General features: G+C 53.0%; 1 protein-coding gene across 2 annotated transcripts in view; it reads left to right on the forward strand.

Annotated features, from left to right (window-relative positions):
• BMP7 (bone morphogenetic protein 7) overlaps nt 1–16,008 on the forward strand; it is a 92,069-nt gene that overhangs the window by 19,056 nt on the left and 57,005 nt on the right. For both annotated transcript variants that reach the window (XM_039236906.1, XM_039236907.1), the window contains exon 2: nt 15,232–15,424. In XM_039236906.1, coding sequence (XP_039092837.1) covers nt 15,232–15,424 — 193 coding nt within the window. The remainder of the gene's footprint in view (nt 1–15,231; nt 15,425–16,008) is intronic.

Below are 16,008 nucleotides of genomic sequence, written 5' to 3' on the forward strand. Positions count from 1 at the left end.
CTCCAAAGAAGTGTGCCACTGTGAATATATGCAGAAGGCTGGCGGCGTGCTGGCACGAATTCAGACCACTAAGCAGACACAGCGTTCATCCTCAGAACTCTAGCCAACAGCCAACTGTTTGCTGAAAACAAACTTTATCAGCTCAATCCCCCTGATCTCCTTAGACGGGAGAACCAGTGTTTGAAAGTCCCGAGGAGGTCAGGAGTCATTGTCCCCTGGGAGGAAGTGGCGGCCGGGCTGGGGCTTGATCTCAGTGCTGCTTGTGGGACACGTGTCTCCTATTTCACTCTGGACGGACGATGTGTACTTGGAGATACTCGAGGCATTGTAGGAGTCGTGTCGCCTGGTTTGCTAGCCTGGGGTGCAGCGCTGCTTGGAGACGGCCTGCTTAACCGTGTGCAGATGCGGAGAGCCTAAGAGAACCTTCCAGAAAGTGGGCTCTGGGTACCTGGGTTGCTTCTGCTGGTCCGCAAGAGAGTAATGCGCGAGGCTCCGAACGTATCCTTGGGTTCCCCGGTTAGGATCGATGATCAGAGGTATTTTCAGGGATCGTGTTTGGGCAGTATGTGTCTGGCATGAACAAAAGTGCGTGTAACAGAATTCTCTGGTTGCAGGCAAAATAAATCTATTCAAACTAGCTTAAGAACCAACCAAACAAACCAACAAAGGAAATCCATGCATCCCGAAGCCTTCGGGAAGGACACGCAGCAAGTTGCAAGTCCTTGGAGAATCCCAGGGTTACTCTCTCCAGGTCCCTCTTGTCACTGAACAGCTTCCCTCTCGCCTTTCGGCCTCGCTGGTGTCCTCTGCCACCCTGCTGATTGGGAGAAAGAAGGCTACCCACAACAGCTTGTAATTACAGCTATCTGGCTAGCCAGCTTCCCCAGTGGGTTGGGAGAGCCACAGGATGCTGTCCGAACCAGAGAGGCTCAGGAGGAAATTTGCTAGGGGAGGGATGGGGTAGGAGGCGGTTCTGAAAAATAGTTTGCTTCCAGATGAGTGACAGCTGAGCAAACAGAATGCTCTGTACTCTACTTCTTCTTCTTTTTTTTTTTTTTTGGTCCTGCCTTAAATGTGGCTCTGTGAAGACATGACGTTTGGAGTCGTGGCAGCCATCTTGTGACCATGAGGCAACAGGCCTAAGGATTAACAATCAACGTGCAGACAACGGCAGAGCAAAAAAGATGGAAGAAACTTGGGTCCTGGATGACATGGTTGGCCTACTGCACCCAACTAAACGTTCTGGGGAGAGACTCAGAGGCTGCTTGACTCACATGTGTGCTCCTGCCTCAGTTGGGTCTAGACAGTAGATCGCGCTACATGAATACGTTTGCTGGGGCTCAGGTTCTGGTCCCTCGTGGCTGGGTTGGGGGGCTGGGGGTGTGGCCACTATTCAGTTATATCTGTGTTAGCCATGCTAATAATAATCTCAGTAGGTAACATTTGTCAGGAGCTTATATGTGCCCAAGTATCCTAACACCTAGGCCATTTAGGTCCTCTCCACCTAAATTAACTGAATGACTTTTTATAACAACCATTTCAGGTGGGGGCTATTATTACCTTCCCTATTTTATAGACCAGAAAACTGAGCACAGAGAAGTAAGTAGCTGGCCCAGAATACCTGGCCAGGAAGTGAATATACATTTGGAGGTCCAGTTCTTGTGTCCTCCCTCTTAAACTTGATCCTGAAGTGCTCCTCGGCTCGAAAGATGAGTTTGGAGCAGGTTAGTAAAGAGCCTTGCTGCTGGACGGGTCATGCGTGAAGGCAGTAAGAAGCCACATAAGTGTTTTACAATTGGGTGCTTTAGACATAATAGTCCACTTCTTTGATTATCAGTGTTTCTGAAACCAAAATGTCTTCAAATTGATAAACGTGTTGATATCTTCTCCCCCGTGAGCTGTCGTGAAATTGATCTCACCTTTTACAGTAGAGGAGATGTGATAATAAAAGTTCATGTGTTGAGCTGGGGATGGAGAAAGCCAGCCAACAGTTACCATGAACACTGCTTACAGAGGTGCAACTGTGCACAGAGCGGTGCACAAATCGAGAAACAGAGCACGGTGGGTTCCCAGAACCCCCTCGCGCTTTTCCCCAAGGGTGACCACTGTCCTGTCTTCCGGCATAGATGAGCCTCGCCGGTTTTTAAACTCGGTGTAAATTTAATTGTACAGGAATTCTCTTCAGTCACCACTGATCATTTCCGGTGATTTGTACGCTGACCCAACTTAGAACTGCCTCTCGTAAGCTGGAGTGTCCCTCTGGAAGACGTGCGACAGATTTCAAAGCTGTCTTTTGGTTTGATCGTGGAGTCTGCGTCCCTTCCCAGAAATAGGTTCAAAGGACAACAGTGAGAATTTGAGGGCATTTTGGTATAGTTCAGCTTGGGGGGGCGGGGTTCAAGTTCAGCTTGGTGAAAATGAGAATATCCAGACACCTGGCTGGCTCAGTTAGAACATGTGACTCTTGATCTCGGGGTCGTGAATTCCAGCTCCTTGTTGGGTGTGGAGATTACTTAAATATAATAAGTAAATAAACTTGGGGGGGGGGGGGTCGGAAAGAACCGGAAAATGAGAATGTCAAACGGAGGAGCCTCCTGAAGACCCGCTGGTTTCCGGCAACATCCACCCCCCCCCCCCCCCGGTGTGGTCCAGCCCTCGCACACTCCGCACGGTTCCGTGTGCAGCGGCGACTATGGGTGGCTCTGTGGTTTGGTCCAAGCACAGGGCTTTAGAGAGGCTCTTAGTTTGAAAGCGAGATGGGAGCCCAGAGTGAAGGAAACGCAGAACACTCTCTTCCTTAGCTGCACCTGCACGGACGGCCAGGGCCTAATGAGTTTGGGTTGATGGAGCCCAGACCTCAGGAAGGATTATAAATTCTCATTTGATTTGATTTGCTTCTAAAATACCTTAAGCCAGCTGTGCCTGGCCAGCTGACCCGGAGTCTCTGGCTGCTTTGGGGGAAGGTCTGGAGGGCACCCTCCTGTCCCAAGCAGCTCCTCTCCCCACTACTGGCCACGCTGGGGGGCCTGCTGTGGTCAGGGCACATGTGCCTGCCTCCACCCCCTGCTTCTGTGACCTTGAATCCTCAACAGGCCCTGTAACTAGAGGCCCCTTAATGTCTCCATTTTACAGAGCTGGGAGGGGGTGGGGCACTGAGCCTCCCAGAGATGGGTTGACTTGTCCTGAGTCCCTGTTGGCGATTGGCAGAGCCTGTGTTCTAACCCATGGCCCATTGAGCCCCAGTTCTCTACTGCTTCTTGAGCTGAGTGAGGCAAGGGTGCCGGACAGAGAAGCCTCTGTCCTAGCGGTTCTCAAAGTGGGGTCCCCAGACCGCCAGATGGCCTGAGGATATGTTAGAAATGTTGATTCTTAGGCTCTGCCCCAGACCCCCTGAGTTAAAGATGCCAGTGATCTCTGCGTTAATGGGCTCCCTGAGAATTCTGGAGCGCTCTGGAGTTTGCGAATCTCTGGTCTGTTTTAATCTGATGACAACCTGCTAAAGGATTGATTGACTGGTTTTTGAGAGAGAGAAAGAAAGGGAGCGTAAGTTGGGGAGGAATAGAGACAGAGGAAGCAAGAGGAGCCCAGGCAGACTCCACACTGTCATCGCGGAGCCCAACATGGGGCTCGATCCCGTGTACTGTGAGATCATGACCTGAGCCCAAATCAGGAGTCAGATGCTTAACCGGCTGGACCACCCAGGCCCCCCGAATGAAGTATTTTGATTGGTGTCCCATTTTACAGATGACAGGTTACTTGCTAAGCCCCTGGTGGACGAGGGAGCCAGGACTCACACCCCAGCCCAGCTCCGTGGCTGAAACCTGTTACGTTCTGTGTCCTTGCTTTCAGTGTGTGAACCCCTGGAGTTAAACTTTAGAGGAATAGACACTTAACAAACAGGTCAGCAGGCCAGTCACAATAATCAGAGCAGCTAAGTTCCAGGAGGGAGATGCGCTCCCGGTGGGGGGAGCACATGTTAAGGGATGTTAGGCCCGTAGGGCTGCGACCGTCGAGACGAGCCCAGCGCAGTGAGAGGGAAGGCCCGGGCCTCACACACACTCTGGGATTAAATTCTTCCCATTTCCATGGCACTTGTCCCAATGGGGATGTGTCTCTGAGAAGATGTATTCAGATCCTGGTTTGCAGTGAGCGCTAAATATCATCTTGGTGCTCCCAGCAGCCAGCACGTTGATACTAGAAAGCACTCTGACCGGTAGATCTTCTTCCCGGACGGAAGCGTTCTGCGCCTTCTCCGTCCAGCACAGGAGCGCCAGCTTCGTGGGGCCATTTGGATTCCGAGCAGTCACCCCAGCGTCAGTGTCACCGTTAGTTGCCAGCCATACCAGCCATGTTTCCAGAGCTCAGCTGACACCTGTGGGTCAGTGGTGGCCGCCTGGAAGCACAGATACAGAGTTCAAGTTCAGGGGTATTAGGTTGAACCCTATATACGTCAAAATTGGTGGAATGTTGGCAACTTTCTATGGTGCAGCCTAGTAGAAGACCAATGAAATTCGTCCCTTTGTTATGGAGGGAAGAACTGAGGCCCAGGGAGCCTGGGGTCCCACTCGCCTGGCTGAGAGCCCAGGGAGCCACACCCGGGGTTCCTGACTCCGTTAGGATTCGTGTGTCTGTTTGCTCAGGGAGTCTCAACTTGGCATGATTGACGGTTGGGGCTGGACCGTTCCCTGCGGTGTGGGGAGGGGGGCAGGGGGGCGGGCTGTTCTGCGCATCAGATGTTTAGCAATGTCCCCGGCCTCCACCCACTAGACGCGGGCAGCACACACCCCATAAGTTGTGGCAAACAAAACTGAATCCAGGCATTGCCCAATATCCCTTGTGGGGTTGAGGGGAGGACAGAATCACCCCGGTTGAGAATTCCCAGTTGAGCTGAAAATAGCAACTAGTTTCCATGCTTTGCCTCCACTTGCAGTTGGCCAAGGATGGGCTTGGGACCCAGAGACCCCTGGGGGCTGGCTTCGTCCCTCCACGGAGCTGGGGTGCCCATGACCGAGGGCTGTGCTCGACATTGTGCTTACAGCTCATTTGTCTTTTCAGTTCTACCAGCGTCTGGGTCTTTTTAGGCAAACAAGTGGCTTCAGCCCTAGAGATAATTAAACCCATCTTTTCTCCCTCTCTCCACCCCATCCCCTAAAGCCTTTGGTCCATTCAATTCACAATGATAACATTGTTCACAATACCGCGCACATGTTGACGCTGGAGTGTTTAATCTTGCGGTACAGTAATTCCCCCGCCCCACCCCCACCCCACATCTGTGCCGCCGCACCGATGACAAATGCCTGGCCGGCCAGCGGCCCCGCCTCCGCGCCGGCGTCTCCGGGCATCGAACAAGGAGGCAGTGTCTCCAAAGACCGTCTCGGGGCGCCGGTGTGGGACCCCAGGTGGTCTCACTGGCAGCCCAGGTATTTGGTGGAAAGTTCGAGGGTTGAAGCAGCGGTTGGAGGTGGGGGAGACAATGTGGCTTGTGTGCCCTCCGCCAGGCAGGGCCCTGCCCCGCCCTCCCCGACCCCAAGGTGGGGGTCCAGGGAGGGGTGATGGGGAGACGGGCCAGGGCTGAGCCGTCTCGGAGCTGTCCGCCTCTCTCGGGGGGTGACCCCGGCCTTGGGCAGGAGCCGAACTTGCAGAGCAGAGAGGGACCTGAGTCAGATGCGGTCTTCACTCTCTGAGCTTAGCGTTTAAGGAGACGAGCGTGGTGACCATTCCAGGAGCTTGCGTACTTCAGAGCTGTGTCCTTGTTTGATGGTCTCTACAGCTCTGACGGCGGTGGTGGTGTCCGGCGTCAGGGAGAGGGTCTGTATGGCCGGGTGGGAAGACCACGGGGGTGTTAAAACCAGCTGTGTGGCTCTGGGGAGGCGACTTTACCTCTCTGGGCCTTATTGTCTTCATCTGTAAAATGGAGCTGATTCACGTGCCAGGCTCTGAGGACGGTGTTTATAAGGACTCTGTGAGATGCTGTGTGTGACAGCTGTGACGTGGTGTCCGGGCCAGGGCCTCGATAATCGTGGCTGTCCACCTCACACCCATGTGCTGTCCAAACAAACCGTCAGAAAATAACAAGTCGACGCTTACTGGTGAGGACGTGGAAACACTCACTGGAGCTCAAGTACAGTTGGTGGGACGGTGAAACAGTGCAGCCTCTGTGGAAAACAGAACGACGGTTCCTTGAAAAATGAAAAATATAATGACCGGGGTCCCTGGGGGCTCAGTCAGTGAAGCGTCGGACTCTTGATTTCTGCTCAGGTCATGATCTCATGGTTTGTGAGTTCAAGCCCCGTGTCAGCTCTGTGCTGAGGGCTCGGAGCCTGCTCGGGATTCTCTCTCTCCCTCTCTCCCTGCCCCACACCTCCACTTGAGTGCATGTGCGCTCTCTCAAAATAGATAAATAAACATTTTTTGAAAAGATGGTAAATCTGCTGTATGTTTTAAGATATTAAATAATCAATTAATTTTATGTTTAATTATAATGAAACAATATAACACATAAAAATTACATCATTTATTATATTAATATAATACATTAATAATTAAGAAAATATTTAATATTTTAAAATTTAAATATTAAAAATAACATTTAAAAATCCTAGCCATGGCCTAGCTCAGGGATTAGGCATGTGACTGAGCTGTGATCTAACTGGGCTTTTGTCACGTTTCTCCCATCTCAGGATGATGGAGGGCCCTCCCTCACCGCGCGGGTGGTCACGGGCGTGTGTTGAATGAGTACATTGGGGTGCGAGCAGACACTGGGTCTTTTCCTGGTGGCGTGTACCGTTTTACAGTCGCGTGCGCTAGTCCTTCACTCTGGGTTCCGGACAGGGTCCTGTCTTCTCCTGTAACCGATGTACAGCCTTGAGTGTCCACCCATGTGTTACCAAGAGAGCGTCTTCCTCTGGGCATAGTCGGTACATCTGTTCCACTTTCCAGAGCGCCCACCCTCTGCGTCCCTCAGGCGGCTCTTCAGGCTCCTTCCTCTCGCCGGTAAATCTTTGGACGAATGTAGAGCCATCCTCAAGGTGCACATCCCCAAGGCTCCGGGGCTGTGTTGCCTTCCGACAGCTGCCTTAGTAACAGTCAGCTCCAGGGAATTCTGACGTGTGACAGAACCTTCCGGATGAAGTGTGTCGCCCTAGGAAGGAAAGGGGCCTGGGTTGGAAGTTTTGGAGTCGAATCCGGATGGGGGGGTTTCTGGGACCTGGGATCTGGAGGAGTCAAGGGTCCCTGAGAACTCAGTTCTAGCTTCTGGTTCTCTTGCTTCCCAGAGCCCCATCTTCATCAAAGAGGCTCCTAACTGGAGATCTCTGGACCAGTCTGCTTCCTCTGCCTGTGGTGCCCTTCCCTTTCCTCTGGGGCTGGGCAACCTCCATCCTTCCTCACGACTGGATTCACCATCTTCCCTGTTGAGAACTCCTTCATACCTAAACACACACACTGGGGTGTACTAACATTGATTAACATGAACTATTCCTTTAGGGGCTTGGTCTCATTGGGCCCCATTCTCCGTTACCCCCAAATTCTTTTTTAAGTTTTTTTTTTAACATTTACTTATTTTTGAGAGACAGAAACAGATCATGAACAGGGGAGGGGCAGAGAGAGAGAGGGACACACAGAATCTGAAGCAGGCTCCAGGCTCTGAGCTGTCAGCACAGAGCCCAACACAGGGCTCGAACCTACGAACCATGAGATCATGACCTAGGCCGAAGTCAGACGCTTAACCGACTGAGCCACCCGGGCGCCCCACCCCCAAATTCTTGACATGGAAACAGTCAGGTGCAGGTGCATATACTGTAGACAGGCACATACCTGCCCACTGGTCAGCTGTCCTGCCTCAGAATGTTTACCCAATAGAAATGTGTTCAACAATGGGGCTCCCTGAGTGGCTCAGTCAGTTAAACATCTGACTTTGGCTCAGGTCATGATCTCACGGTTTGTGGGTTCAAGCCCCACATTGGGCTCTGTGCTGGTGGCTTGGAGCCTGGAGTCTGTTTCAGATTCTGTGTCTCCCTCTCTCTCTGCCCCTCCCTCCCCCATGCTCTGTCTCTGTCTCTCTCTCTCAAAATAAACATTAAAAAAGAGAAGAAATGTGTTCCCCAAAAGGCACGTGCCAGGATGTTCCTCAAAGCACAGTTTATAACAGTCCCAGATTGGAAACTACCCAGGTGCCCATCAAAGAATAGACTATGGCCTCTCCACGCAGCGGGTTCCATACAGCAGTGGAGATGGATTATCCATGACTACATGCAGCCACACGGGGGGAGGCCAAGTGAAGGGTGCAGGCGCGGAGCGGTAAGTGTGGTGACCGCGGTCCCCTTTGGACGCGAGTGGCTGGTGTTCGGGAGGGACCCTGTGGGGAGATCTTCGGTCCTCGTAATGCATGTGCTCATCCTGCCCTGGGCCTGTTTGCGCTGAGGAAGTTGATCGAACTTTGTGAACACTTGTGATCTGTACGTGTTACTGTATGCGTGTTATTTAAAGCCTAAGAGGGGAATTACGTGGGGAGCAGTGTATTCAAGCTAATAAACCCACGGAGCCCTCTGCCGCGTCGGGCTGTGCTGGGCATTGGGGTTCACGATCGGCTCGTTGTCCCTGCATCTACACAGCGAGCTAGAGCAAGGGGTCCTCGTGTGTTTGCAAATGACCCAAGTCTAAAGAATGCAGCTTTCATGGTGCCTTGGAGGTAACCGCCGTTGCCTGGGTGTGTTTCCTGCCCATCCGTTTCCATTCTGGAATATCGCGGGGCTCGTGATTATTTTGTTCAGAACCGCTTTGGTTGCAGATGGTAGGCTGCACTCTGTCAGGTTGCCAAACATGACCCCCGTTAGCTTCAAGGGGTCCTGTGTGAGGGGTCTCCGCGTGACTCACAGATTGGGAGAATTGAACCCCCGAATTTCAGGAAGGATGGAGATCCTCAGATCGAGGGATCAAACCTGCAAGCCTTCCCTCCTCGAGGCTGATGTCTCTCCGCCCCCCAACCTTGGGCCTGGCATCTCACAGACCAGCTTTCTCTGCACTGCAGTGGCCCATGGCTGCCCACAGCGATGACTTACCCCCTTCCAGCTCAGGGCAGAGAAAACAAACAGGGGCTCTTTCCCACCAGGTCCCGGTAAAATGAAAGAAATCCGGTGTTTGGCCCAGCTTAGGGCTTGTTCCCTCCCACCCCCCTTCTCTGGAGAAGGGGGTCATGGGACAAGATGGCCGCTCCCTTGGGACCACACGGCCTGGCCCCAGAGCCACGGTGAGGCTCTCCCAGAGAAAGAGGTGCTACCATCATGGCGCCTACTTGGATAATCACAGGGAGGGGTGCCGCGGCCACCTTGCCCGGCCCGGTGAGCTGTGACTCAGATCAGATTAATCCACGAGGGGGCAAGAGAAATAGGGTATCTTCTATATCTATTTTCTCATGCTTGTAAGAATTTATTGTGCTGAGGTGTATTGTGATGTGTGGACATAAGTATGAATAATGGGGGCGTCCATACCCCTAATTTTATTGTGTTAAATACAGTTCTACAGAGCTTGATTCTCAATACCACTCCTAGGTACTACTTAAATATGTATCCCCTTTGCACGTCTACACAGCAAGTTACGTCTGGTTATCATGACCCGTTTGTTCAGAGGACACTTGGTGAGGCGCATGCCCGTACATTTCGTGTAATATCAGCGGGAGGAGGAGCCTAGATGCCCAGAGGAGGCAGCACTCTCCTGGGTGATGCTGGGGAGCAGGCTTGACCTGGGTGTGGGGCAGAGGTGTCCCCCGACGTGTCAGAGGGTCATGAGAAGGGACGCCCAGGTGGGTGGCTTCCTGTTCCCACCTGCCTCTGCCCTTTATTGACACTCCCCAACCCAGAATTGCCCCTCCCAGGGCCAGCTTTGGGGTTATTAATTCCAGCCTTTTGTAAAAGGACACTGAAATCGGCTTTGGGGACGGTGACGGGGCTGCTTGCTGTCAGGGCGGTGTTTTCCGGAATCCATTTTCTTTGGACTTATCTCTTGGTCTCGGAGATTTGGGCCCTTTTAATCTTTTGAAGATGAAAGTCTTTGTTAATGCCCGGGAGCTCTCTTAGCCGGTGGGGTGCTGGAATGTAGAGGTCAGTGCAGAAAAAGCTGGATTCCTAGGCTCTGGGTTCCCTTTAGAAAGCTTCTCTGTATGGACAAAGGGGGAGATATCAACACTAGACAGTTCTTTAAAAACCCAGGGCTTGGGTAATCAAGAATGGTAACGTAAGAAGGAAATGTAAAGATGTATTTTCTCCCTCAAAGTACATGCGTCTCTCTGCTTTCATGGTGAGAGCTGAACCATCTTGACCCCTCAGATTGAAAGGGTGTAGATTCTGTGCCATGGAGTGACTTCTGTGTAAAATGGAAGCCTCGGAAATACGAGATTGGGAGTTTGGTTTGGACTTGGAATTATTAACTGCCTTTTTTTTTTTTAATGACTGTTCTTTCTTTGATAAATCACAAAATTATTTTTAGAGCCCATAGTGATGTGGCTTCAGGAAGAGCGAGAGGTCCGTGTGGTTTATGCTGCTCATTGTCTTAAAATCATTAGTGAAGGCAATTTGTTCAGAAAGCCGCCCCCAAGAGTCGGCAAACGTTTGCAAGAAATTTAGCTGGACTCTCTGTGCCTGTATCTTTTGAACCAAAAAAACTGTATAATATAACCCTGATAGCTTTATTGTCTTAACAGTTAAGATACATTTTTATCTTATACATTTAAAAGGTTATATGTATACCTGCTGTATTTTTGTGATTATTATCGGTGTTTTCTGTCTTCACAGGGTGTGACTTTAGTGATTGCACCTGCGTTAACGTCATGCTTAATCACACATTTCTTTTGTGTTTGGTCTGACTGAGCTCTTTTTCAAGTACAGATGTCAAATACCCACTCGCCCATAAGGCTTCTTCTGCACGGAGTTTCCTTCTCCCGACTCATCGTTTGAATGGCCCTTGACATTAATTGGTTCCGTTTGCCTAGCAGTGTTGTTAGGTGCTGACTCTGTACAGCCCCGTGAGAAAGGGCCATTCTTATTGTACCCTTGGGGCAAGGGGAGGCATGCAGAGGGTTAAGTAACTCGGCCAAGACCACATATCGGATAGAGACACAACCGAGATTTGAGCTGAACTCACCTGACTCCAGAAAGTGTGAAGGTCAAGGGTTTGGGCTTCTGGAATCCAGCCGTTCACTTAACTTGTAATCTTGGGCAAGGTACCTGTCTCCCTGAGCCTCCGGTTCCTCATCTGTAAAATGGGGATCAATCCTGCCTCACCGGGTTTGATCAGATGATGCCGGAAAGTGCCCAGAGCTGCTGCTTCATGAACATTGCTTTTTTTTTTTTTTCTTTCTTCTGGGTCTTTCAGGCATCTTTGTTGCAAGCTGGGGGTGCTGCACCCCCATTCTCCGGGGGAGGACAGGAGCTGGTGGTTGGAAATGGAGGCTTCATCTGTGTGGTCTATCAGTGTGGGGGGAGCAGGGAGGAGTGGCCTGTGGGATGCTCCTCTCGTATTCCACAGCCCCGTGGGACTCAAAGAGGACCGTGTCAGGGAATGTTTCAAGGAGTGGCCAGAGAGATGGGGGAAAGGAGCCACAGGAAGGCGAGGTCTTTGGAAGCAGGAAGAACTGAGTGTTGCGTGCCGCAGCCTGGAGGTCTGGCAAGGTGAAGGCCATCGAACATCCTTTCCACTTAGTTACGAGATGGTCCTTTGGTGACCTCAGATGGGGTGGGGTGGCGGGGCTGGGGGGGCAGCGCATGCACGGTCACCAGAAGCTCATTCACCGGGAAGCCAGAGCAGAGGTCCCGTGGGCGCACACACTGCTCGCAGGGTGCAGGGCCACTCTCCAGTCCTCTGCAGGAAAGCACTAGAGGCGCCCCACACTGTGCCCATCTCCTTTGTAGGGTGAACTCATTTGCTTCCGCGGCTCCTCCTGGCACAGCCAGGGCGATGCTTCGGGAGAACAGTGTGGCACTCCCACTGAAGGGGAGCATACACAATTCGACTTCTGGCTACGCCTGCCCACATCCACCAAAGTACAGGTGATAAGGCACCGGAGGGTTCAGGGAAGTGCCGCTCAGAGAGCCCCAGATTGGAAGCTCCCCCAAGTGCCCATGAACGGTGCATGGATGAGTGAACCATGGTGCACCAAGGTGTGGAGAGTTATCCAGCGATAAGGCTGGGTGAACGTCCACCGTGATGTGGGATGAACCACGCCACGTACAGGGCACCCAGGGGCTCAGCGTCTGACTTTGGCTCAGGTCATGATCTCACGGTTCTTGAGTTCGAGCCCCGCGTCGGGCTCTGTGCTCACAACTCAGAGCCTGGAGCCTGCTTCCGATTCTGTGTCTCCCTCTCTCTCTGCCCCTCCCCCGCTCATGCTCTGCCTCTGTCTCTCAAAAACAAAAAGAAAAAGGAAAAGAAGCTGAGTACAAAATAATACGTACCGTATCATTCCCTGTTTATACTGTTCAAAAACAAGGAAAACCAACCTGTGGCCTGAGAAGCTGGGAGAGCACAGGGGTGCTGGGTGGTGATGCTCCGTCCATCTGGGAGGAGGCTCCTCGGGGAGGCTCACTGGGACCACGCACAGAACCAGCGCGTATGGGGCGCATGCTGTCCTGCACCGCGAATGTTCTGGCAACAGGCCCACGAACTACTCTCACGGGGCTGTTGGCTCAGCCACTGAGATGCGTGGCTAGGATTTGGTGGGGCTCGGGTTCGAGTCTCAGCTCTTCGGCCCCGGGCAGACCACTCCACACCTCTTGGGTCTCAGGTGCCTTCCCTACCGAAGTGGCACTGCGCTCGCCCCCTCGGGTGACCTGAAGGTTGGATGAGCTAGAAGAATGACAGAGGACTGGCCCCGGTGGCAGAGTCGAGGCCCTTCGCTATGCCCCCTCCCCGTGCCCCCGGCCAAGCTCACTTGATCCCCAGTGGGCTGTACTTCCTAGAGGCTGCTGCGAAGACCCCTCCCTCCCTGCCTTCTGCATAAATCAGAGTGGGGGACCGGCGACGCCCCCACCACCATTCTTTGCCACCCAGCTCGGCCTTTCCTGTAGGTAGACGGGGTCAGAAGGGAAGTCAAGGGCAGACAGACCCCGTAGTTTTGGAGAGGTCATTCCTGTGGCCAGCTCTCCACATGTGGCCGAAGATTCCAGGAACTGCCGTTCCTGAGGTCACCTTCCCAGATCTCTCCAGAGACAGGGTCACTCCTGTGCCCCGCCAGAGTCCCCTGGCCCCGAGGGCTTCACCCGCTCCCTCTGCCCGGTGGGGGACAGCCTCATGATTGGATAATTCCTCAACACCCCTGCCCCCATCCCAGTATCTTTTAGAACGATTCTTGAGGTTTAAAACAGAATTTTTTTTTTTTTTTTTAACGGAGACCTGTTAGGCTGCCAGCCTTGGGAACCTTCTTCCCCAAAGGCGTTCACGCCCTGCTCGCAGCCGTGGTAGCCCTGGCCCGGCCTAAGAGCTTCTGGAGGTCATTAAGCCGAAGCTGGAGACGGAGCTGGGCATGTTTCTCCTCTCTTCTGGCCAAGCCGGGTCCACTCTTTTCCCTGCCTGTCTGGTCTCTCCCCACCCGCAGGCCCATGCCCAGGCGGGAAGCAGGTATGGGCTGTGCCTCCTAGAAGAAAGGTATCTGCAGATGCTTCTCACTTGCCTGAACTTGGCCTTCCTGCATCATTCCAGCCCTTGAGGACTCCCGGCTTCACCCCTGTTCCCTTTTGGACCAGAGGATGCGTGAACCATGGGAATCACAGATCGGCTTCCAGAAACACTCCTTTTGGGCTTATATCCATTTTAGCATTTATTATTGATGACATGGGTATTCTACCTTAGTCTAGAATCACCGCCAGGAGAAAGCAGAAGCACTGAGGGCTTTGCCTTACGTCATCCAGAAGTCATTTTTAAAAGCCCCATCCCCTAACCTTGCCATTCACCTCTCTTTCTGCTTTTAGTCTCAGGCTGTGATTGTAAATCCTGGTGTCCGTTAGAAACCTCTGGGGTGGGGCGCCCGGGTGGCTCCGTCAGTGAGGCATGTGACTTTGGCTCAGGTCATGATCTCGCGGTTCGGGAGTGAGTTCGAGATGGCCGAGAACCTGCTTCGGATTCTCTGTCCCCTTCTCTCTCTGCCCCTCCCTTGCTTGCACTCTCTCTGTCTCTCAAAAATAAGTGACCATTAAAAAATAGAAACATCTGGGGTGTTTTAAGAAGTACAGGTTTCTGGGTCGCTCCCCAAAGATGCAGAGTCAGTTGGTTTGGAGGGGGGTGAGGACAGTGGGGTCTGGGGCCCCGTGTGCCAGTTTCCAACCCCCATCTTCAGTGATTTCATGGTAGCTGGAAATCTACCAGGGTGGAAACTGGCAAACACTGCAGGTCGGGCCCCAGAAGGCCAGTTATTACACACATCCCGCTCACCACTGGGACACTTTTTCAAAGTGCCCATGGTGATTGTCACGTGTAGCCAGGGCTGAGCACCACTGGGCCCCAAGGGATCCCGCAGTAGATAGCATGAGGTCTGTCTTCACTCATAGTAGCTCATAGTTGTCGAGCCTTATGGGAGGTTAAGCTGCTTATGAGAATTCGGGAGCACCTGGTGGGCTCTGTCGATTGAGCGTCTGACTTCGGCTCAGGTCACGATCTCACAGGTCGTGAGTTCGAGCCCCAAGTTGGGCTCTATGCTGACAGCTCGGAGCCTGGAGCCTGCTTCTGATTCTGTCTCAGTCTCTCTCTGCCTCCCCGCCCCCACTCACAGAATCACATGCTCTCTCTCTCTCTCTCTCAAATATAAATAAACGTTATCAACCCTCCCCAAAAAAAAAAACTGCTTATGAGAATTTGGTTACTTAACTCTCACAATAACCTACGAAGGAGGAATATCATCCCATTTTTAGATGAGAAAATTGAGGTCCAGGTAGATTCCTTGGTTCCCTGTGCAGGCCAGCTCGTTAGTGGTGGAGCCTGGATTTGAACCCAGGTCTGAGCTCCTGTGAACCCGAGTCTGTCCAGGGTCTCTGGGAGGCTGGGTCTGTGCCCCTCTCTTCCCAGTGGGTTGACGCAGAGCTGTAGCTGGTGTTCACGGTGACCACAGGGTCTGCGGCTGCCCCCCCCCCCCCCCGCGACTGCACCAGGTCAGCGCGGAACCGCAGCGGCACTGGGATGTCTGGCGGGGGGCAGGCCTGGACTGACGGGCGCGAGAGCCAGTGACTAACGAGCCTTCTCTCTTCCTAGTGGAGCACGACAGAGAGTTCTTCCACCCGCGCTACCACCATCGGGAATTCCGCTTCGATCTTTCCAAGATCCCGGAAGGGGAAGCTGTGACCGCAGCCGAATTCCGCATCTACAAGGACTACGTTCGGGAACGCTTCGATAATGAGACGTTCCGGATCAGCGTTTACCAGGTGCTGCAGGAGCACTTGGGCAGGTGGGTGCCCCCACTGGTCCCTGGGAGGCGGCGGAGGACCAAGGGGGCGGGGCCAGAGGATGGGGCCAGTCGTGGCTGCTGCCGTCAGGGGTCACCAACCACGTGCCGGGCCCCCTACTCGGAATTTATTTCTTCAGCCAAGGCTATGGTGTAGGTCGCTATTTCTTAAAACTAGCTGGTTAGCAAATCGAGTTAGGAATCGGAGATAGCCACGTGAGCCACGGGGGTATTTGTGGGTGGTCTGGGTCTGGCCTGCGTTTAGGGGCACCGAGGGAATGGGGGTAGGGAAGATGAAGAACCGTTCTGGGGAGTCCCTGTCTCCTGAGCCCCAGCCTGTGATGTCAGGCAAGCGATGAAGGTGGCCGTTTGTAATAAAGTGTTAGGGGAGCGGAGCCTCCGACCCAAAAATAACCCGGAGAATCACGAAGTCAGGAACCAGAATCTTGCGTTGATAGTTGTGAGTCTCCCAAGAGGTTAGAAGGCTGAGAGACAGGCTGGAGCGTCCAACAAGGACAATAGTACGTTCCGGAGGTGGACGGGACCCAGGTGGTGACAGCCAGAGGCCTGGCTCTCGGGATGTCTCC

Source organism: Hyaena hyaena, unplaced genomic scaffold (genome assembly GCF_003009895.1).
Source record: "Hyaena hyaena isolate Hyena2069 unplaced genomic scaffold, ASM300989v1 scaffold_119, whole genome shotgun sequence".
Taxonomy (NCBI): Eukaryota; Metazoa; Chordata; class Mammalia; order Carnivora; family Hyaenidae; genus Hyaena; species Hyaena hyaena.